Source organism: Anopheles gambiae, chromosome X, assembly GCF_943734735.2.
Source record: "Anopheles gambiae chromosome X, idAnoGambNW_F1_1, whole genome shotgun sequence".
NCBI lineage: Eukaryota > Metazoa > Arthropoda > Insecta > Diptera > Culicidae > Anopheles > Anopheles gambiae.
Window position 1 is genome coordinate 13,938,367 of NC_064600.1, and position 22,867 is coordinate 13,961,233.

Here is a 22,867-nt window from a genome sequence, read left to right on the forward strand (position 1 = left end):
TTTTTGGTCGAATTTACACATCACTTCCGCATAGCTGAAATATCAGAATAATAGCTGAAATATGGTTTTAATCATAAAATGAAATAAATATTAGGTTTAAAACGTAACGGAGTTGTTCGGAAACGTTTGGAGCCGTTTTGAATCGACTGGAGCCGTTTTGAATAGTCTGGAGCCGTCCGCATTCGTACGGAGTTTTCCGGAGTCGCCCGGAGTCACTCGGAGTCGAGTCCTCCGGAGTCGCTGTTGTCAACTCCTGCCGACTCAGAACGACTCGATGCGACGCTGGACGACTAAGAATGACTCCGAACGACTCCGAATCCGGGCAGAACTAGTGGTTCCCATATAACCGGAGTCAGAAGCTGGAGTTGGATCGGAATCGTGGGTGCGCTCCAGAGCGCACATCACAAGTTCACACTGCCTCTAATCACCGCATTACCGATGAGAGCGCGACAGGCGGAAGATGACTCTCGAGTGCGCGCGCGCGATAGAGAGTGTTAGGCGAGCTGCACCTTTGCTGGACGTTAAAAGAGGAGAGACAGCGCCCGGCCACAGTTGGAGTGAGCGTGAGAAGGTGAAAACAAAACTCGGAGATTGCGAGCGAACCACCCCAGTGCGGGCTTTCCTGTGTGTACGTTTGCTCGCGTGTATGTGTGCGCGCAGCTGTGCATGTGCGAGTGTTATTAGACCGTTAGTTTTTCGTCTTTCCCTTCGCTGCGAACGCTCAATTTGCTGCGAATTGATTTCATTGAAGGTCCAGCTCGAAACCAGGCACGGTGTTGGGCGGTTAACGTGCTCCCGTGCGTGAGAGGGCGTTTTGTTGTCGTCCCGCGACGGTTGACCGTTTTCGAAGATAGCCGAACGGCAGGTACTGTGGAGAGCGTGAAGCAAAAAAAAAGGTTATTACTGCTCGAGTGGAATTTAAATAGTTGCTGTTGTGCCCTAATCGTGTCGCGATCTAATCAGCACGGTTTTTTTTTATTGTCGTTGTTGTATCACCACTGGTTCGTTCGTGTTAGATTCGTTAGGTTCGAGCGTGTGTCTGTGTGTACTTGTGTATAGTTGCGGCAGTGGAAGTGAATGATTAGCCGTGGACGAAAATTGTCTCATCTCTACTTCCGTGCGTGCGCAATCAAACCGTGTGGGACGAGACCCCAAGCCACGGGGTCACTGTTTGCTGCTGATTTTGTAGCCCAAGGTGACGCTGGGATGCATCCAAAGTGAAGGGTGCTCGATGCACCTGCCGCTCGCTACGTCATTCGGTCGACACCGGTAACAGTCATCCGATAGCCCGCCCGTCATCTCCGGACACAAACATTTCAAGGTGTTAGAGCGATGTACACGATGTCCCTCACCCGCCCCCAAGCATTGCAATCAACCCCTAACCCCGCGACGCCTGCCAAGTGCAGCAGAGTACGATGAGCAATACACGCTACAACGACGGGGGTTGCACTGCGTGCACACTCACAGGGATTATGGTTTAGCACTGGAAGCAGTGACGCTGCTGTGAGCAACCCATTCGGGAAGCAGGAATAGGCCCTAAGGTACCATATGCGAAAGTTGCTAGAGCAGGCAATTTGAGGTTGTTCCATTAGGGAGCACTTGGGAGGATTATTCGTATCTTGCTGCCCATGCTAGCCAATTTTTGGAATTTGCAGAGCAGCAATTGAACATCTTTGGAGCATTAATGACCATCAAAGGCAGCATCTTCATGAAGGGGCTATTTCTTCAGCTTGGCTTGCTGTAGCTTTCAAAGCAGGTTGTTTGGGCATTGTGTGGCAAGCGAGCCGTATCTTCCGTATGCGAATATGGAAGGAACATGAAGAATGCAAAGAAATTCAATGCTAGGAGTTGAACCTTTCGGGAAGAGGAGCAATTTGAAAATATTCCGCCGACACAGAGGCGTATCAGGTGAAGACGGGATGATCTTCGACGTGAGCTCGGGACTTATTGCACCTGTTTCTGTACTCCAATCAAACTCGCACTTCAAAATCCTGCCCGCCCCACTGGAGCCAGCTGGGGGGCGAGGAATTTGAGCTCCCACGATTTTGTTCTTTTTTTTTCTTTTTGCTTTGTTTTTTTTTTTTGAGGGGATACAGAGGAGGAACGGAGGAATATTTTGGCGTTCCGCTTTTTCTTACTCTTGCTTCGGGCGCCCAAACCGACCCGGCTGGAGCGTACGTGTTTGGAAAACACGTGCAAACAAAGGCGAAAATCAATGCTCCCGAAAGCCGTTTCTATCTTCCTTCTGCCTTTCTGTGCTTATCGTGGATGGGCTCGATGGGGGGAAGAGAGTGGGCGGCATCGGTGCCCGGGGTGCGGCTCTCTGGCGCATAGAAATCGTTTCTATTAAGGGGGAGGGGGGGGGGGGGTGAACCCGTTTTTGTTGAAGCAACTGATCGACGAAGGGAAGTACGGCGCGGAGCGTGTTTGTGTGTAGAGGAAGCCAAAATGTAAAATAATAGAAAAAGCACACGCACACACACAAACACATGCACACGCACAATACATGGGAAGCTATATTTATCAGCCCCAAACATGGTGTGTGTGTGTGTGGTAGTAAACGGGCGGGAATCTATTGGTTCGCCGACCGCCGAGAGGGGCGGGCCGCCATGCTGGGAAGCCCTCCCGAATATGAAAAAACGGGGTAACACAATACGCGCAACAGGTTGGAGTTCCAAATCGAACCGATTGGGTTGTACAATGGCCCTCCACCCCTCTGCCAGGTATGTTGGTATCAAAAGAAAATCAAGAGAGAAAAAAAACACACACACACAACACAAGGTTTGGTCAGGTGGCAAAAAAACAAAAAAAAAAAAACAAGCCAAGGCAAAACGGGAACCCGCACGACCCGTTAGCGGAAAAGTGTGCGGCCCGTGCCGGCCTGTTCCGGAGCCGTTGGGCTTGGACACCGTCTTTAAAGGGGCCACCGCTCCCTGCAAGCGGGTTTGGAATTTGGAACGGTTTTGGGTATGCGTTCAAAATAATGCGTCCCTCGCTAGTGCGTTGAGGGGTTTTTTTTCTAGGTCGCCTTGTTTTATTGGGACAAGGTACGCCGAAACCAAGATAGTTTTGTTTTAAATATTGTTTTCGCGTTCACTAGCAAATCGAATTTCTTTGAGTTGCCTCAATGGTATGCGACAAATACTGTCATCTAGCTATTTTTATTTTCCTTTTTCTAAGACTCTGAACAAAACCGACAAAGCACTAACACACATAGGGCCTGACTGACTCGCCAATGATTCATCTAGGTGAACAACGGCAACGGTGGATGCTGGCAACAATGGGCACGAAAGGGTGCGCCGGCAGATCACGCCCCCGTTAGGTAACACGGCATGGGGAAAGTCAAGGGTGGTCAAGGGCTTCCAGTTCCGGTTTCTGTACAAGATAGCTCTCGCTATTGTCAGCGCGGCCATGGTGCGATACTGCGTTACTGCCGCAAGTGTCACAAGAACGTGAGACACACGGGCGTCTTCCATCCCTAATCAGGAACACGGCGTGGGGCTAGGGGAAGTGTCTGTCGCAGTAAAAAAAAACTATCATCTTGCGGGAGCCAGCCGGTGATAATAATGGCTGGCACGAGCTGTCCGCCGACCGGTTAGGTGTTACGCCATTGTCATTAGCGGTTCGCTTGATTACGGACGATTTCGTTCGCTTTGTTCGACCTCCAAACATCAATTCCGGTCCCACCAATCGATAGCATGCACAGCCCCGGTATCGCACGGTTCCGATTTGCTGTTTCCTTTTCCCTTTGGTTGTTGTTTTTTTTATTTTTGTTTTTGCAAATGTAAATTAAAACACGACACTTTCCGTTGGGCTCGATGGTACGTGTTCCACCCACAGCACAATACAGCCATTAACAAAAAATGGCTGGAAAAGCACTCAACGACTGATATGCAAGCACTGCACGACAAGGAGGAGGGTGGCACAGCGTAAAGGGTTTGGGGTTAGGTAGGGAAGGATGGAGGTTTTACGGTATGGGTGGGAAATGGAAGCAAAACCTGAGCTAAAAGTAGAGGAAATAAATTTTCCTCAAATGCATGTTCCCCCCCCCCCCCCTTTCTTCACTCCCCTACCTACCTTCGGGTGAGCAGCAAACGTTTTTGCTTCTTCTGCCACCGGTTCGAAGCCGCGGCCAATCACCATCATCATCACCACCGCCAACATCACCGGGCGGTTAACGATGGGCGGCCAGCTGACGGATCATTCTTCGTGTAGTTTTCTTGCTTTCCCAAGCCGTTTGTCCCCCCCCCCCCCACCCAATGAACCTTTCACCCTCTCATTCTATCCCATTAGCAACCGCTTAAGGTGGATTGTATCGGGCGGGATGTGTGTGTATTTTGTTGTTGTCTTTCTTTCTTTCTTTCTCCACTGAATGTGTGCGCTGGGTTTATTGCCTTTCTTCCTGTGGTGTATTTTGTTCCTTCACCCGTGGGGGTGGGAGGTGTTTTTTTTTTAAGAAAAACTTTTCCCACTGTTGGCTTTGGTGCCAACAGGGTATTTTGCTTTCGCCCGATGAACCCCATGAAATCCATACCGGCACACATTATTAAGCTGTCAAGCAAACTAAGTGTGAGACAAAAACATTAATCAGATAATGGCATCACTTTCATTGGCATCATAATTAGTCAAGCCATGTCATACTTCTATCGAATCGTACGTCTGCTGCTAGCTGGTAGCTTGTTTGCCAGAGCGCACTATGGTTCGTCTTAAACGCTCTGCGATCGGTTCGGCTTCGTGTTGCAGTGGTAACGCGGTCGGCCTCCTGCACCGCACGTCGTGGGTGCAAATCTCGGTCATATCGCGTTTAAAAACAGCTGCCGCCGCCTTGTTTTCCTGATCCTCAATTTAGTAGCAGGGAAGAGCGTTTAGAAAATAAGGAACATTATTATCTCCTCTATTTTTGAGAGCACTGAAGCGAATGGCGCAAGGGGATGCACTTTAAATCCACCGAAAAAAAAAGGAATTGGACCAAGAATAGATATGGGGCCAGTATGTTGTGTGTTGAGGTTGGCGGGGGGGAATGGGGAAGTAAGACACGCACGCAGGCTGGAACAAAAATAGCGAAAATAGGCGGCAAAAGGTCTCTTTTAAAAGCCGGTCTTTAAAAGAGGATCATCCAACATGAGAGATCGCTGCTGCTGCCCTTCCACCATCTCCCTCTGCAGCGCAGCTCTGCCCAGTGCCGATGCTTGATGAAGCTGATTTAATTGTCCGTGTACCCATTTCCCCACATGCCGAACCGCAGCACTCCAGGGTTCGTCATCAAGCACGTTATAGCAAAATGGTATATATTTAGGTGCCCCGGCGATATATTGTTTTCATGGTGGCGTGGAGGACCGTTCCACTTCTAGCCCGATGATGGAGGTACCTTGCACAACGCTCCACAAGAGGTTTGGATCGGATTGGGTTTTTTTTTTGTTTCTCCCAGGGAAACTTTTTGGATGATGGATTCACGAGATAAACTTTGCTTGTGTGTGAGTGTGTGTAGTTTTTTGTTCATTCATCTTTTAATTTCCATGGGGTGAAAGTGGAGAAATGAATCGATTGTGAAAATTAAAAACCGTTCAGCAACACACATTTATGTTGCGATTGATGGTGATTGTTTGCTACTCCACTGCCTTCACTTCCTTTACTTCCTGTTGTTGTTGCTGCCTTTTTTTTTGGGAATGTTGTAATGATTTCTCTCGATCGGAATAAACTGACACGGTTCCAACGCCAACTCGAAACGATACGAAGCCCTTCGGCCCTTAAGGTTGAATGGAGTTGATGCGTTTTCCCTGCTGCAGACCAACTGCGTCAATAAATAATCGAACGTACGAAAGTGAATTGAATTAGTTCGGTTCCGGTGCGAGAAAAACAAACCAGCCTACGAAAGGGCAAAGTGAAATTCAATTATAGCGAATCATGTTTAAGAAGTAGTCCATTTTTTGTTTTGCTCCATCTAGAAACGATCAACAGTTTTCAAATCAAACCGAAGGAGGCTCTAAAATGTATCAAGTTCTTTAAAATCTTAAAGTGCACTTCTTCATGTGGATGGATGTTTAGAACCTTCATTCTAAAGTCTAGCCATACATTGGTGTGTCATGCTCTCTCAAGCTGTAAGCGAAGAAATTTCTTGTGTTCTAGCTTTTTCAACTCATCGTGGCAGGTTCTAAAGTGCATTGACTTTACAACTGCAAGTTTCATTTTCTGGATGTCGGAAGGATGTTTTGAAATGTCTATAGGTCAATAACTATCTTCTTCATGTCGAACGGCTTTTATTACCGACATTGGACATGTCAGGCACAATCTCTCAGACACTTGCACCATAGATGTCTGCTATTCCGAGAATAAACCAGAACTTGGTTCGCTTGGTCAGATGTACGCTTCAAGTGCAAAAGTTGCTGGTGTAGTTCGAATATCTACGCGTAAGCTGGGAGACATCATATTCTCAAGATTCTTTCAAATGTGCCAGTAGAAAGCAATTCTATTGGACAGGTGCCTAGGTTCATAGACTTTCAGGTTGTTGGAATCCTGGTATCGATGCTTTTGTACGTCTCTGTTGAGAATGGGGAAGATAAGGCTACAGGCAATACATTTCATAGCGACAGCTCTCAGATATGCTTTGAAGGTACTGGAAACAGTACCTCAGAAGTAACTTCCTCATGTCCGCAATCATCGCAGGCTCCTGGAGTAGAGCGAATTTCCAATAGTGCTAATCCAATGTCTACAATCTCTAGTAACATGTGTACGGCAAGCGCACTTAACGTTCAAGATTGCTTCAAAACCAAAGATATGCAAACTATCCAACACGCACGCCACGGTGAACTTTTTCTCCCCCTCGTCTACTGCTGGTGCCGTTTGGACGCGTGCAAGGCTCGTTGTTTGTAAATATTTTCCAGCTCCCACACAGCAAACCGCTCGGTCTCACCCAGCCCGCTAGCAACCACGGTTCATCAAACTCCCTACCGTACCGAGGATATCGCAAGGCGCCGAGGGCCCGAAAAAAAGGGATAATGCCACCGTTGTTGTGCGTTGACGTTCGGCTGTGTAAGGGTGTGCGTGATGGGCGGTGGAAAATTGCGCACGCGCTAGGGCTAGCAATACGAGCGAGCAACACACAAACCCCACAGGATGTGTGGTGCCGTTCGCATCCGTCTTTGCCGTCATCGCTCTCGCGAGCTGCTCTTGCGCGCGCTCTCGTATCCGTTGCTTTTGTGCAGCTTGTAAAAAGGGAGTGTTATCGCGGGTGTGCGTGTTTGTGTACGTGTTTTCCCTCTGCAAGAGCGGCGAGGGCTTTACCTACCAGCAACCAACCTAACCAGCGGCAGGATAATTGTCACTCAGAGCGAACCGAGCGAGCAGTGTACGTGCAGTGTGAGAGCAGTGCTTGCCTTGCTAATGTTTTCTTTCCTCTCCCACTGATGCAGTTTTCAAACCCACCAGGATTTCCACCACCCAAGCGAAACGTGGCCGTGAGTGAAAAAGGAAAACGGTAGCCAGCAGCAGCAGCAGCAGTAACAACAACAAAACCACATAAGTCGGTCACGAAAAACTCTGTTGTGCTTCAAAGGTTTGGGATTTTATTTGTGTGGCCTAATGCCTCCCTGGGACGCGCCTAGGTGGTGCAGTGTGAATGTGCGCGTGTGACCAGTGCGTGGTGCGAACGCTAGTGATGATTTAGACGCGCCATCGAACCGCCCTGCAGAGTCGCCCAGTGCAGTGACGCGAATGGGACGGCGAGTCCAGCGCGCCACCAACGCCGCGCCCCGGTTGCGAACGTCCCGGGCCCCTTTCGAGCCGATTCCGCCCTGCCGGAATTGCGGTACGAGCGCCTCGCCCCGGACGAAACCACTTCAACCAAACAAACTCAAACGACAGCGTGCAGAAACGGCCATCAAGCAGCAGTAGCAGCTGCAGCACCAGTAGAAGACCTGGGACAATCAACGGGACAGTGGGATCGCGTTGGGACGGGTTGGTCCGAAACAGAAAAGCAACACGTACGCGCCTAGTCTGCGTGTCCCCCAGTGCAGAACGGTGTGTGTGTGTGTGGGAGTGTAAGAAAGAGAGAGAGGTAGAGGAGGGCGGGGGTAAAGTAAAGGAAACCAGACACCAGAGGCTCTCAACACCACGTCCACGGAATACGGAAGCGAACGACGGACAGCGCAATGGCAGGTAAGTTTGTGTGTGACGTGACGGGTGGATGAGTAACGGGATGGGGATGTCCATACCTGGGCACGGTGCTTACGGGGTGGAGGGTGGGTGTGCTTTCCAGACATTCCAGGGGAGTGGTACATCCGGAGCTTGACCGCTGGCTTGAGCTATGAATACGAGCTCTTCCGTCAGGTTCAAGCATGTTTGGGAAGATGCTCCAGGAAGTCTAGCCAACTCCCCGGAAGTTCTACCGTTCCCTAGAGCCATTCGTTTTGTTTTGCATTCATGGCCAAATGTTTACAGGTTTCGCTGACGATGGCACACATTTCCGTAAGAGGGTTACTCCAACGATAGTAACAACTTCAAGAAGGGGAGCTGGATGTGTGTAAATAGGGACAGTACTAGTGTTGGGTAAATCTGATTCAGATATGTGAAACTGAATGAATCTTTGAAATGATACAATGAATCCAAATCTCGGTTGGAAAGATTCATGAATATAGAAAAATCTTGAATCTAAAAGATTCTAGAGTTTGGAAAGATTCATGAATCTAAAAAATTCTAGAATCTCGAAAGATTCATCAATGTCGAAAGATTCATGACTCTCAAATGTTTCATATATCTCGAAAGATTCATAGAGCTTGAGCATCTTCTTATTCTACTTCTTGGCGTAACAACCTACGTGGTCAGGTCAGCCTGTACAGACATTCGAAACTTCTTGATCGCATTCGAGAAATTGGTTCTTGCAGCCGGTTAGTCTGTTTTGATACGAGGAGACGGTCTACTCCAGACATAAACCGTAGATGGGCATGTCGTTCGAGATAACCACACCTACCATAGGATCGCGCAAATTCAATATTTTGATAATTATACATGTAATCTACACGGATTCATGAATCTTTAGAGATTCGTTTCGATATGAGTGAATCTCAACGAACACTAGACAGTACACTCCCCACCTGTTGTCAGGCTGGTGCAGTGCTTTGGGAGTATGAGGAAGACTGTCGGAGGTAGGCTGAAGTGTGCGGTCCATGCTGTAATATGTTGCGGTCGGACGCTACTAAACCTCAGTAGCTACTGCAGTCTGCTTTGTTGTCTTTGTTTTTTTGTTGTTGTTTTGCTGAGAAAAAAAAGGTTAAACCAGGTCCCTCACCATCCATCTCCTGTCCCGTGTGTCTTCAACTCCAAAAAGGTCTAGATTTACGCGGTCGGGCATCGGTCGTGACGTTCGCCGTGTCGTACCAAACACTAATAGGGCTTTAGGTTTCCCGCTGGTCCCGCTCGCCCACCACTAGCGAACCTTGGAATATGGCGGGGATCGAATTCAAACGGGTGTCTGACATTATAAAACAAACAGTGTGACTTGAAGCGATCCCTCCATTCCGCCCGATCCGCTCGGGGTAACTGATCTCGTACCCCCGGCCGCAACTTCGAAATATATTTAGATACATATATTTATTTTGCCATTTCCAGAGCGTGATTACATCGGGTTCGCCACGCTGGCGGAGCAGGTGCACCGCAAATCGGTGAAGCGTGGCTTCGAGTTCACGCTGATGGTGTGCGGCGAAACCGGCCTCGGCAAGTCGACGCTCATCAACACGCTCTTCCTGACCGAGCTGTACGCCCAGCGGTCGGTGCCGCCGGTCGAGCAGCGGATCGAGAAGACGACCCGCATCGAGAAGAAGACGCTCGACATCGAGGAGCGGGGGGTGAAGCTGCGGCTGACGATCGTCGACACGCCCGGCTTCGGCGACGCGGTCAACTGCGAGGACAGCTGGCGCGTCTGCACGCAGTACATCGACGAGCAGTTCCGCCAGTACTTTACCGACGAGAGCGGGCTGAACCGGCGCAACATACAGGACAACCGGGTGCACTGCCTGCTGTACTTCGTGCCACCGTACGGGCACAGGTAGGGTGTTGATTGGGGCGGTCACAGCGAAATTTTGCCTAATGCGCCCTTACCCCGACTGCGTTACAGCTTGCGCCAGCTCGACATCGATCTGCTGCGGCGGATGCACAAGAAGGTGAACATCATACTGGTGATCGGGAAGGCGGACACGCTCACGCCGAAGGAGGTGAAGGCGCTGAAGGGCCGCATCCTGGACGACATCGAGACGCACGGCATCCAGATCTACCGCTTCCCGGACTGCGACTCGGACGAGGACGAGGAGTTCAAGCAGCAGGACCGCGACCTGAAGGCCAGCCTGCCGTTCGCGGTCGTCGGCAGCAACCAGGTGATGGAGGTGGCCGGCCGCAAGATCCGGTGCCGCCAGTACCCCTGGGGCGTGGTGGATGGTAAGCAAGCAGAGCAATGCAGCGGCAGCTCACCCACATTGGCTATGGCTACAGTGGCAATGGTTTCGTTTTTTTTTTTTTTTCAGTGGAAAACCCCGAACACAGCGACGTGGTGAAGCTGCGCACGATGCTCATCTCGACGCACATGCAGGACCTGAAGGATACGACGCGCGACGTACACTACGAAAACTATCGCGCCCAGTGCATCTCGCAGATCTCGCAGCACGCGCTGCGCGAGCGCAACAAGCTGAAGCGCGAATCGACCGCCTCGAACCACGAGTTCTCCGACACGGACCGGTTGCTGCTGCAGAAGGATGAGGAGGTAGGGCGTAGATCCGCGTGTGTGTGTGTGTGTGGGTGCTGATAGACAGATTTTCAATCCGAATTTTCCTCCCGTTCTAGATCCGCCGCATGCAAGACATGCTGGCGCAGATGCAGGAAAAGCTAAACTCTACCAGCGTCAACGATTCGGTCATCGATGTTTAGTGCGTGGCAGCAGTGGACGTGGATGCGCTGCCGGACTAGATTGCAAATCCCCACTCATCCACCACCCATTAATACCCGCCGGTCTCTTGGTTCACGTGGCATTTTCCCTCGCCAAAGTAAAAAAAAACCACAACCTCCATACGCAACGACCAAAAAAAAAAACGCCAGCAGACAGGAAGATCTTTTTTGTTTTTTTTTTTCCTGGGAGGGAAAAAGGGCCACGTGTTCGTGTTCCAACCGACAAACGGAGACGTTAGAAACGTTGCGATAGAGAAAAAGAAAGAGAGATAGAATGAGAGGAATAAAAGTGTGTAGACTCGTAGACTTCCGCCTAGTGGCCGGGAAAAGCGCTCCGCCATTCGTAGGATCCGCTCTCGTAGCAAGCGTGTAGCAGCGTTACAGCACACCACAAGTAATACAAATTTAGTCGATTTAACTGGGTAAAAGTATTCGAAGCAAAAACGTTAACATTCGTACCCGCAGTGACAGGCGTGCTGGACCGGAGTTGATCATTATTTAGTTGTACCGGGTTTCGGGTGGTTCGCACTGTTGCGCTGGGAAGTTTCCTGGGCTTCGCTCAACGACAAAGAAGCAGGGTTGCGACTACTACGAAAACTATTCATTCCCTTACGAAAAAAAAAACGCGTTGCAACCTTGGTCCGGCTTACGCGTGAAGCAAATTCGACCAAAGAGAGGAACCACGTGGCCAGGACACAGGACCATCAAGCACCACGTGTGTGCCCGATATAGTAAACTTTGTTGGATTGCTTGCTTCACCACACCACCGCCGTTCCGTTTTTGGGTCAGTTTGGAAGTCCAGCCTCCAGTCCAGTGGGCATGCGACCGCCCACATTGTAAGGGAAGGGCATTTGAGCGCTTGTGTGTGTGTGTGTGGGGGGCGTTCTTCTCAGAGCGTTATTTTTCCCTTTTTTGTTTGTTTGTTTGTTTTGTAATGTAATTGTAGGCTTAGATATTTGTATACACGACGGTAGAGTTAATGCAATTATTTATATGGAAATCGGTAGGCGCGGAAGAGTGGACAACTAGGTCCGGGTGTTGCGTACGGTAAGAGGCTCCCGCCCCCTGACCCACCTCAGTGTAAGGGCCCGGAAAGCGTTTGCAATCAACCAAAATCCAAATGTAAGACAACTCAGTTACCACCACCAAAAGGGGAAGAAAGAAACACAATTAGTGTGTATGCATGTGTGTGTGTTAGTGGGTTCGAAGAACCTCACCGGACAAAACAAAGAAGAAGAAAAATAGAAACAGAAAAGCGCCGCGCGAGACGATTCAGCAGGGCAGTTGAGGTAAAGGTCGCGCCGTAAAGCAATCAAAAGTCAAAGAAAGAAGAAAAAATGTCACGCGCGCGCCGCCGTTCACGCAAAACTGTTACGGATATTATAGGTTTCGTGCTTTTTTTTCCTGTTTTCCTTTCGGTTCGTTTCAATTTTTAACACGTGTGTACCACCCACAGTATTTCAAGGAAGGGCGCGCGCGCGCTCATAGACAGGAGCAGTTCGAATGTAGTCGACAAATTTTCAAAGATACGCTAATTTGTAACCAGTGAACGGGGGTGGGAGATGGGGCACGGGCGCACAGCACGTGCTGTCTGCTGGGCCCAAGTTTTGCTCTCTAAGCTGCCGTGTGTGTAGTTTTTGAAGGAACGGCCGGAAACAAAACCCGTAGATTCTCTCTACCAGCAAGCTAAGAAATAAAACACATTCAATACATACACCAGGGCTGCGTTTGGCTGGTGGCGAAAGAAAAAGGCGTTTCGGGGTTAGCGAAAAGAGAAAGTTACTACACCAACGTTGCCGCGATGCCCCTCGCAGACCGCTGGTATATGGTGGAATGAGCCATCAGCACTGCAGCCGAGCTAACGATTGGCCGCTTACGACGTAGAGAGAAAAAGGAATGCTTCGACGAAGAGTGCAGACGAGCACTGTCCGAGAAGAATGCAGCGCGCGCCCGCATGCTACGGCATGAAACCCGCCAGAACGTGGTGAACTACAGACTAGTGATGGATGAAGCTGGCAAAAATTTGGAATCGATTCCAATCTGATTCCGATAATTTCGGAACCGACTCCTGAAGGTAGGTCCGCCCAGCATCATCCAGAGTCGGTTCAGAAGTCATCCAGAATCGCTCGGGTTCGTCCGACGTCGTACGTAGTTGCCCGGAATCGGAGTTGTTCAGAGTCATCCGAAGTCGGCCTGTATACGGACTAACAATAGTCGGAGTTGGAATGGAGTCGAGAATGCGCATCATTACTTCCAGGCCAAGCAGCGCCGTTTTGAAGAGTCAGACGAACAGTTGTTGGAGAACCCGCTTGTTTTACAGGAAGGAGGCACGGAGCGGGTTTGCTCCTAAAACCGCAATGTGCCGGGATGCGGAAGGAAGTCTCTTGACAGACGAGTAAGTGATCGAAAGGTGGAAGTGCTACTTTGAAGGACACCTGAATGGAGCAGAGGCAGGAGAGCCTGGCGCAAGTGCCAGAACAAGGCAACCACGGTGAGAGGTGTCGATCTTGATGTCGGAATCTTTCAAATCTCACAGGGGTCTGTGGCAAGGTGACGGACTATCCTTTCTACTATTCAAAATCGCTCTGGAAGGTGTCATTCGACGCACGGGGCTAGACAACGACATCCGTGGTACGATCCTCAACCGGTCTCTCCAATTTATTGGCCTCGCGGATGACATCGACATCATCGGCAGGACAACAGCGACGGTGTGTGGGGCGTACACCCGACTCAAACTCGAAGGAGCAAGAATTGAATTGAGAATCAATGCGACGAAGACGAAGTACCTGATTGCCGGAGACTCAGATCATCTATGAAGCAGTGTATTAGTTGACGGCGACAACCTTGAGGTAGTAAAGGAGTTCTGCTATCTCAGAACGGTCGTTACTTCGGACAACGACATCAGCAGCGAAATCCGGAAGCGCATTGTGCAGAGGAATCGTGCATACTATGGGCTTCACCGTCTACGGAGATTCAGAAGACTTCGAAATTAGTGTTGGGAAAAATAAAGTTTTTGTCGGAATTGATTCCGGTTAGCTCCGAAGTTTTCTGAAATCGATTCCAGATAGTAAGTCCGGAATCAGTTTCTGGAATCGGAGTCAGTTTCGGCATCTCCATAAGAATAGGTGTTTGGGTCCAATGATGCTACGTATTGATAGCTGCAAAGAATCAAAATTTTCCTTGTAAACGATCAATTCTCGTGGAGATTCCTTAATTGATTACACTTCTGAAACTTCTTATTTAAATTCAATAACTGATTCCCATTCCGGAGCTAATTCCAATTTTGGAGTCAATTCTGATTCCGTTTCTAGAGCATATTGTAATCCCCTGGACTATTCCGATTCTGGAGCCGATTTCGAAATCGGAGTCGGATTCGGAGTCGACTCGAGAATCGGCTCCGAAATCGGAATCGATTACAGCATCGGAAGCAGGTAGGTCCTATTCCGAGCTCCCACCACTATTCGAAATCGCACGAAATGTTAGATATATTGCCTCTATGGCGATGATCCTCTATGGAGACGAATCTTGGACCATTCGGATGAGTGACGCATCCGGACCATCTTTGGCGGTGTGTTTGAGCATGGAGCGTGGAGGAGAGGGATGAACCACGAGCTTGCTGAGCTGTACTGCGCGAACTGGGCATCCTGATGAAGGCTGGCAGGATACGATGGCTGGGGTATGTTATGAGGATGCCGAATTCATGCCTCACTAAGAAGGTTACAGCGTGCCTCAGTTCGGCACGAGGTGCAGGAGAGCACATCGAACTCGTTGGTTCCATCAGCTGAAGCAAGACATGTCGGAGATGCATGGGAGGCTGAAGCCAGGGACCGCTCATCGTGGAGAGTGATCTTGAGCAGGTCAACTAGAGAGAGAGAGAGAGAGACTACACTAAGGCGGTTGGCTTTTAGCGTTCTCTGCCTGCTTGGTCCGGGGTTGCTCATTTATTGCGCCGATCGCGTACATGTTACAGGGAAAAGCAATACCACACATAATACCGTTGAAATATACCCTTCGATGCCCGCTAGTCACAATTTGCCAGGATGCGCAATTTGCAAGCGCGTTGCTATTTTTGTCTTCCTTTTGTTGCTGCAATAAATTATCATTTTGTCGCCTTCCCGGTCCCGGAAGCGTTTGCCTATCGATGATGACTATGAAAGCTTCCCCAATAGACGTGTGCACGCGCTTTCTTCCTTTCTACAAGCTCTATCCCTCTTTTCAAACACAAACACACACACACTGACTATGCACTTATGTAGCTCCAATTTATCTTACTCTGACGCACTTGATTTGATGCATAATTAGCTATTCTGTTTGCGTATTGTTTTTTTTTCGCGCAGCTCATTCTACACAAAACACGTTCCGTACCACGAAAATAAAACCTTTCCCTTTTCCTTGCTTTGCGTGCGCACCATTACACCCCTTTTTGGCGTATCTTAACCATAATCCCTATCTTTCTTATCCTCGCTAACATTCGCGCTTAATACACAATTCTTCAATTTTAGGATAAGTGCTCGCGCGCGCGCCCGTCTGTGTGTGTAGCTACCCTTTTCCCCTATTTTTTATCATTAGGATAATGCTTACATCACAATATAAAACAAATCAAAATTACACATACACACAAAACACATACAAACGTACCTACACGTACACATTGATAAATCAGTTACACAATTTTGGGAGTTGATTTGTTGGGACAAAGAGTTTTAGTTGGAGTACGATCGTCTTCGGTTCGGGTTGCTCCCCCTTTTTACAAACAATTTTAACAACATTAATAATTTACCACGCTTCGAGACACGATGATGGCCTTTTTCCGTTTTCTTCCGCGTGTGGTTTGTAACCCTATTGCTGCCTTGGCCGGTGTAAAAAAAAACATAAAAAAACAAACCCAAAAACTGTCTTCAGGGAGATGGGCCTTATGGTTTGCTCGCCCAGTGGCAAGTAAGACTCCTGCCTTGCCAAATGGCTAAGCGCTTTTCGTTTGGTTTGTATGTTTTTATGTAGCTGTGTCTAACTCTTCTAACTACTCTCCCAGTCGCCCGTACAGCCGCACACTGCCTACTGTGTCGCTGTTTTTTTGTGTGTTCCTCCATACCGATCCTCTCTTCCCGAGCTCCTTTCCCGGATCAAGAAGATCGGTGTGCGATGTAATTTGCGACAGTGTTGTTGTTGTTGTTGTTGTTGTTTCTTCTTCCTTGTCCTCCCTAATTACTTTAATAGGAATATTCATCTCAGTTGCGGTCTTACGTCTAACTTATTTCCTTTGTATGTGTGTGTATGTGTGTGTGTGTATTTCCCTCCTCTCGCTTGCTTGATTTACTCTTTGGCTAGATTATTTAAGCTATCGGCTAAATTATACGCGCTTTCGCACACACCCAGACGACACATCGGGCAAGAATTTAGTATGTATGCGTGTGTGTGTGTGCCGATTTAGTCGATCTTGGCCTTAAAGTAGCGCTTGAAGATCACTGGCACGAGCGCGACGACGGAAAAGGCGGCCAGCATCGCGATCGAGCCCCAGCTGAACGCGTCGCTCGAGCTGGTCATCTTGTACAGCGTCTTGCCCGCCTGGATCGCGATGAACGAGGGCGGCGCAACGCCGAGGAAGGTGCCGAGCGCGAACGGGTAGAGCGGAACGCCGATGACCGGCGCGACTAGGTTGATGAACCAGTTCGGCAGGAACGGCGTCATGCGCAGGAACAGCATGTAGCTGAGCAGATCGTCCCGGTGCCGGTCGACCTGCTTCGCCCAGTGGTGGGCCCGCTCGGGAAAGTAGTATTTGACCAGCCGGCGGCCCACCAGCTGCGAGAGCAGGTAGCACAGCGTGGCGCCCAGCGCGGAACAGAAGCAGACGAGCGTGAGGGCGACCGGGAAGCTGTACAGGAAGCCGCTCAGTATCGAGAGGAACAGCGAGCCGGGAATGGCAAACGTTTGCAGACTGCGTAGGCATAGGAAGCGAGCGTGAGAGAGAGAGATAGAGAGAGAGAGAGAGATAGAGAAAGAAATAGAGATTAGAATTTAAAATGCAATAAAAGTAGACAAACAGCCACAGAAGCCAGGCGCAGACAAGCGTGTGCATCGTAAAGCGCAACTTGCGGTGGAAGGTGCAAAGGGTTGCCGGCATACTTACAATATGTACACCAGTATGATGCCGAACATCACCTCCAGATTGTACAGGTCTTTGTAGCGGTCGAGCACCCGGCCGAGCTGCTTTGCGTCCTCGATATCGAACGGCACCTTCAGATATTGCTTTTCCGACCTGCGAACGAGGGGAAAAGGGGCGCACGTGGTTAGCACAGGGGGTGGGGAAACCCGGGAAGGAGGGAGGGACACTTACTCTTCCAGCTGGGGAAACATCGCGTACACGTACACCATCGCGAACAGGCTGGTGAAAAAGATGGCCGCGAGAATGAAGAGCGATTGCCTGGCGGACCGATCCTCGTCCGCCGGCGGCGATGATGCCTTGCTGTGCTGCTGGGGCTGGGGCGGCCCACCGTTGGCCGCCTTGGCGGACCCGTTCATCGTGGCGGACGGGCGCTGCTGCACCAGCTTCTGCTCGTGATGGTGGTGGTGGTGGTTGTTGTTGTTGCTGCTGCCGTACAGTGCCGTCCCGTTCGCATCCGGTGCCATCGCTGCCCCTCGGTATCGACCTTTTCGGATGTCGTCCCTCTGTTTGCTTTGTTTTTCCTCTACTGACGCGACCAGTGGAGCATCTGCTGAACCGTCGCTGTCTGGCTGCGTATCTGCGCCGAACGCGGCTCGCGCTTGATGATGGATGAATAAAGCCCGTCCGGCTGGTGCACGACACTATCACACCCAAGCGCAGATACGGTACGGTCCAATCGTACGATATGTGTGCAGCAGCAACCGCAGCCGCGTGTGTGTGTGCCGATGATTAATATATACCTACAAAGAGAGAACGTGAGTAGAAGGGTAGGACACATGTAGGACGCGGGCGTGCGTGTGAGATGACGATGGCGAGAAATGAATGTACATCTACCGGAAGCTAACACTAACAATGTCACACAACCGTAACAGAAAGTGTCAGTCCGACGTGTGTATGGTAGCGAGCCGAGCAGCGCCTACCGCAATGCGACACGTGGTTTGGCCGGCTGAATAAATAGAAAATAGGAACGATTCTGGGGAGGGTTGTCAAGCCGTACATTTGGGGGAGGTTTTCTATTCACGCTATTTATACATCGCGAGCGAATTTTAATTTGAATTCCTATGCGCCTTGGTACACAACGCAACTAGAGGCGCACCTTCCCGGCGCGGTGTCTTTCTCACGGTGTCTAAATAAATCAATTAGAAATTGACATACATATAAACACAGGAAGCAGATAAGTAACCCTCGTCTGTTTCGTTATCAACCGTAAAATAGGTCATAAAGGCAAGCCGCATCTCGCTCAACCTCGCCATGCATGGATGAGCGACTTGCTCAAGAATATTTATGCAGGGTTTGCCAGGTGTGTGTTACAGTACATTAAAAAAGCAGATTTGTGTGTGTGTGTGTGTGTGTGTGTGTGTGTGTGTGTGTGTGTGTGTGTGTGTGTGTGTGTGTGTGTGTTTGTGTGTGTGTGTGTGTGTGTGTGTGTGTGTGTGTGTGTGTGTGTGTGTGTGTGTGTGTGTGTGTGTGTGTGTGTGTGTGTGTGTGTGTGTGTGTGTGTGTGTGTGCAAGCGAACGAGATCCGAATGAAACATTTTAAAGCCATTTTCCTTTTTTCTAAAAAATGCACGGAAAAAACCCCGAACTCATCGACTCCGAATCCGGATCAGTCCGGATCATTTCGGATGATTCCAGAAGCGTCTGGATGAGTTCGAACTAGAGATGTAAGATCATATCCGGATTCAGCCTCAGCTTCTGATGCACGAACAACAGCTAATACACAGTAGTGGTGGGAGCTCGGAATCAGACCTACCCGATTCCGTTTCCGTGCTCGGAATCAATTCCGAAGCCGATTCCGATGCTGATATCGACTCCCATTCCGGAGTCTACTCCGGAGTCGATTCCGGAGCCAATTCAAGGGCCGATTCTAGAGTTGACTCCAGAGCCGATTCTGGAGCGAAGGATCGGAATCAGCTCCGAAATCAGAATCGACCTAAGAATCGCAATTTGCTCCGATAATGGAATTAGGATTGCCTCCAGAAATAGATTTTTCTCCGGAATGAGATTCAGTTCTCGAATTGAAACACGATGTTTCAAAAGCGAAATCAGTCCGGCAATCTCCATAATAATGGATTTGCGTTTACAAATAAATTTTGATTATTGCGGCTTTAAATACGTTGTATAATTGAACCCAAACGCCTATTCGTATGGAGGTGTCGAAACCGGTTCCGTTTTGAAGCCGATTCTGATTTCGGAACCAATTTGGATTCCGAAAGATAGTGGCGAATATTTGACATAAAAAAGAAAGATAAATTTGACATGCAATTCTGTTCCGCAATTCCGAGCGTGCTGTTACATTAGCCAAGCGGGTTTTGTTGTCAAATTTGGCCAAGGACAGATGAATTCCAGAATTATTCTTGTAATGTAATAGGGCCTTAATGGACAGTCATTTTGGGAAGCAGCAATTGCAACCCCAACCTTAACTACTCGCCTGGACTCTAAAGGACTCGTTCGGACTCATCCAGACTAGTCTACAGACTTATGTGGTCTAGTGTTGGGTTTCATGAATCATTCGTTGAGATTCATATGAATCTTCAGTGATGAGTGATTCGAATCTCCAGGCGAATCTTTACAGATTAATGAATCTCAAAATATTCTTGAATCTCCAAGGATTCATAAATCTCTAAAAAAACATGAATCTTGAACGATTCATGTATCTTTAGAGATTCATTAGTCTATAAGATTAATAAATCCATAAAAATTCATAGATTTTTAAGGATTCGTGAATCTTTAGAGATTAATGATTTTTAAAAATTTTGAATTTGCGCAATCCCAACTACAACATGCCCATTGTGGGTTCAAGCCTCCCATGGATCGTCTCTCCGTAGCAAAACAAACTATCCGGCTGTGTGGTACTTGCCAAGAAGTCTCGAAAGCCTGTATAGGCTGGCATGACCACGTAGATTGTTACGCCAAGAAGAAGAATAATAAAACTCAAGCTCTATGATTTTTTAGAGATACATGAATCCCTTGAGATTCATGAATCTTTCGAGATAAATGAGATTTCGAGATTCATTAATCTTTCCAATCGAGATTCAGATTTATTGAATCATTACAAAGATTCATTCGGACATATGAATCTGAATCAGATTTACTATGATTTACAGATATTTACAGATTTAACACTAAACCAGACCCATCCGGACTGATTCGAAATGATTCGAACTGATCCGGACCGATCTAGACACCTTCGGAGTCGAGTCCAGCTATGATCCGGAATCGAATTTGGATATTTTGCGCACCGGAGTCGAGTTGATCCACGACTCCACTCCGGATTAGCCATCACTACGCCCGAAGCGCAGAGGTTTGGCACAATTCAAACGAGGGGAGAACGTGTCCGTGAACGGTTCAAGGGAATTCCCCCCCACAGCAGTGAACATTTTTTTTCTGTACTCTTTTTACAATTCCAGTTCGTGCTTTCGCGTTGCCATTTTACCCAAAGGCGTACAGTTTGCGCAAAAAAAAAAAACGCAGTTGCGCGGCCAGAATAGGGTAGGGATTGTAGCAGACGTTGCCGACGAGGCAAACGAAAAAGAACCGGAGGCAGTAGAACGGAATTGGAATGTAATGAAAGTGAAACTCCCTTTCGCCCGCGCAAACCAACCAAAGCAACATCACCACACGGCTTTTCCTTTTGGGCGGGTGGTGGATGTTTTGTTTTGTTTCGTTTTTGTTGTTGTTGCAATCGCATGCTTCTTTCCGCGTGTTTCTTATTGCGCGTTTGCGAGCCGCGCTCGTTCTGTAGCCAGCTGATGGGTGGATTATGCCCCCGCCGATCGGCGCATGCTGATCATACGATTCTTTGCGTGTGTGTGTGTGTGTGTGTGTGTGTGAACCGATGGAAATGGAAGGGGCATTGGGTGCTGAGTTTGTTTTGTCTCGCCGTGGGGTTTCCTTTGAGCTCAGCATGTGACTTCCTTATCATCCACGCCATCCCCATAGTGTCACCGGAACGGCTCATGTCGGGTGCGTGCAGAGGGGGGGGGGGGGGGGGGACGATGAAAACAGAATCCATCCCTACAGCTCCCTCCCCGCCACCCTTTCACAACAAAGACGTATCGCCTGATGTTTTGCTGCCTTGTTATCCACCGTTGCGCAGGCTTATTTTTATCTCGCTTTCGCACTCGCCAGCGCCCCACCGCTGATGCGTGGTGGTCCGACCTTGTGTCGTAATTATCCCCCCACTTCCCACTACTAACACTACACTACTACAGCACTACTACGCGCGCGCCCGTTACTGTTTAACTCGAGTGTTGTTTTTTTTTACTCTTCTCTCTGCTGTTGCTGTATGGCGTGTTGTTTAATCGCGCCGTTGTGGGCTGAGGGTGACGAAGGTGGGCTGACTGTTACGTACTCCCAAATGGCTCAAGGCTCTTCGCAGCACCGTTTCTCGCACGAAACGAGTTTGCCGCAGCAGCGGTCGCTTCGCCGCCGAAGACAATGGCAAACCACACCACACTGGAAGGTGGTGGAACATTTTGTCTTTTTTTTTTGTTTGTACGTGCTCGCGCGCTCTTCGGAGCCGTTGTCCTTGCACGGTCCAAATAAAGCCACCCGCTGCTCGCCCGCAAGGGAAATGGCGTGCACCTCTTCCTTCCGGTTTTGCATAGAAAACCCTTTTCCAGGGGCAACAGACACACACACGCACAGACGGACACGTTTTCGGCAGGGATCGATAGCGATAGTTGGCTGCAAATGGACATTGTTGTGTAAAATCGTCATACCTTACCGATTGCCCTTCGGCTACTATCGTTGACGTGCTTGGCGCTGGTTGTGTTGGCCGTGCAACTCTCCTTCCCGAGCTGCTGCTGCCGCTGTTTGCAAGCGCGTTGTTGGTCACGCGTTCCGGAATGGGGCAAGACACGACACGATTTTTCGGCTTGTTTGGTACGCTGCGCTGCCCTGCCGAGAAGGGATGATGCGTGTGCGCGCGCGTACGTTTCGCTGTTGATAGTTGGCTGCCGCGCCAGGCAGAAAGAAAGGATAAACTGCAACGCACCGCCAGCGAACTGCCACCACCACTTGCGGGCTGATTGGAGAGAGCGACTGTTTTACGCCACCGCGGTGATGATAAAGGGAACGATAAACGTTCTTTTCTACCCTCCGCAAACACACACAACACACAACACACGGAGAAAATTTTAAGCAAAGGCGGGGTGTAGAAAATATAAAGAAATTGCGGGGAAACAAAATGCACCAAAGGAACGGCAGACGACCCGACCGAGCGATGGCACACGAATGAAGCCGTGGCCAGATGCGGCCACCGCACGACACTGACGGCGGTTTGACAGCTGCTCGCCAGCTGCTCGACTGCTCGAAGGGGTTTAAATTTAAAAGACCTTTGGTTGGCCCTTCGAGCCGTTGAATGATGTTGATTCTAGCGAATTGTTGTTAATTCGGTTTATTACACTTTTATTTTTATTTTATCTCCTGACGGAGGAGTGTGAGATGATCGAAAGGTGGCAGTACTACTTCGAAGGACATCTGCATGGAGCAGACGCAGGAGAGAATAGCGCAAGTGGCAGAACAAGGCAACTACGACAGCATTGGTGCAGACGACGAGGTGCTCATCTCATCTCATTTCTGGATGAGATTGACAACGCCATCAAGCAGTTTAAGAACTTATCTGCTAGAAGTTATCTTAAGATGAGTTTAAGTTTGCTGGCAGCGATGGGCTGGCGGCCGAGCTCTTCAAGATGGGGTCGAAGAAGTTTACCGTCGAAATTCATCAGCTTATCGTGAAAACCTGGGAGCAGGAGGAGGAGGAGCGAAAGC

General features: G+C 49.2%; 2 protein-coding genes across 9 annotated transcripts; one reads left to right on the forward strand and one right to left on the reverse strand.

The window, feature by feature from the left end:
• The first annotated feature begins 451 nt into the window (after positions 1–451).
• Positions 452–12,641, forward strand: LOC1272359 (septin-2). Of its 6 annotated transcripts, none has more exons than XM_061661112.1 (6): positions 452–571; positions 7,410–8,154; positions 9,604–10,039; positions 10,109–10,425; positions 10,512–10,747; positions 10,828–12,641. In XM_061661112.1, exons 2-6 carry the CDS (start codon positions 8,148–8,150, stop codon positions 10,909–10,911), a joined length of 1,080 nt encoding a protein of 359 aa, XP_061517096.1. In that variant the 5' UTR covers positions 452–571; positions 7,410–8,147; the 3' UTR covers positions 10,912–12,641. The 6 variants fall into 6 exon arrangements, with proteins under 6 accessions (XP_061517096.1, XP_061517089.1, XP_061517069.1 ...); XM_061661105.1 differs by having other exon boundaries at positions 551–896; XM_061661085.1 differs by lacking the exon at positions 452–571 and adding an exon at positions 707–865.
• A 2,185-nt stretch (positions 12,642–14,826) lies between these two features.
• On the reverse strand, positions 14,827–22,368 carry LOC1272360 (transmembrane protein 41 homolog). Of its 3 annotated transcripts, none has more exons than XM_003437047.2 (4): positions 21,817–22,368; positions 17,264–17,832; positions 17,057–17,185; positions 14,827–16,864 (listed from the first exon to the last, which is right to left on the reverse strand). In XM_003437047.2, the coding sequence occupies exons 2-4, from the start codon at positions 17,554–17,556 to the stop codon at positions 16,357–16,359; spliced, it is 930 nt and encodes a 309-aa protein (XP_003437095.2). In that variant the 5' UTR covers positions 17,557–17,832; positions 21,817–22,368; the 3' UTR covers positions 14,827–16,356. The 3 variants fall into 3 exon arrangements, with proteins under 3 accessions (XP_003437095.2, XP_311307.5, XP_061517124.1); XM_311307.5 differs by having other exon boundaries at positions 21,822–22,362; XM_061661140.1 differs by lacking the exon at positions 21,817–22,368 and adding an exon at positions 18,062–18,408.
• Between the last annotated feature and the right edge of the window lie 499 nt (positions 22,369–22,867).

Bases quoted from the DNA above. Each gene is read 5' to 3' on its own strand.
- LOC1272359 (XM_061661112.1), top strand. The intron at 10,426-10,511 runs GTAAGCAAGCAG...TTTTTTTTTCAG, and splicing joins CCCCTGGGGCGTGGTGGATG to TGGAAAACCCCGAACACAGC. The intron at 10,748-10,827 runs GTAGGGCGTAGA...CTCCCGTTCTAG, and splicing joins TGCTGCAGAAGGATGAGGAG to ATCCGCCGCATGCAAGACAT.
- LOC1272360 (XM_003437047.2), bottom strand. From the start codon at position 17,556: ATGGCACCGGATGCGAACGGGACGGCACTGTACGGCAGCAGCAACAAC. The intron at 17,186-17,263 runs GTAAGTGTCCCT...CCTCGTTCGCAG, and splicing joins ATGTTTCCCCAGCTGGAAGA to GTCGGAAAAGCAATATCTGA. The intron at 16,865-17,056 runs GTAAGTATGCCG...ATGCCTACGCAG, and splicing joins ATCATACTGGTGTACATATT to TCTGCAAACGTTTGCCATTC.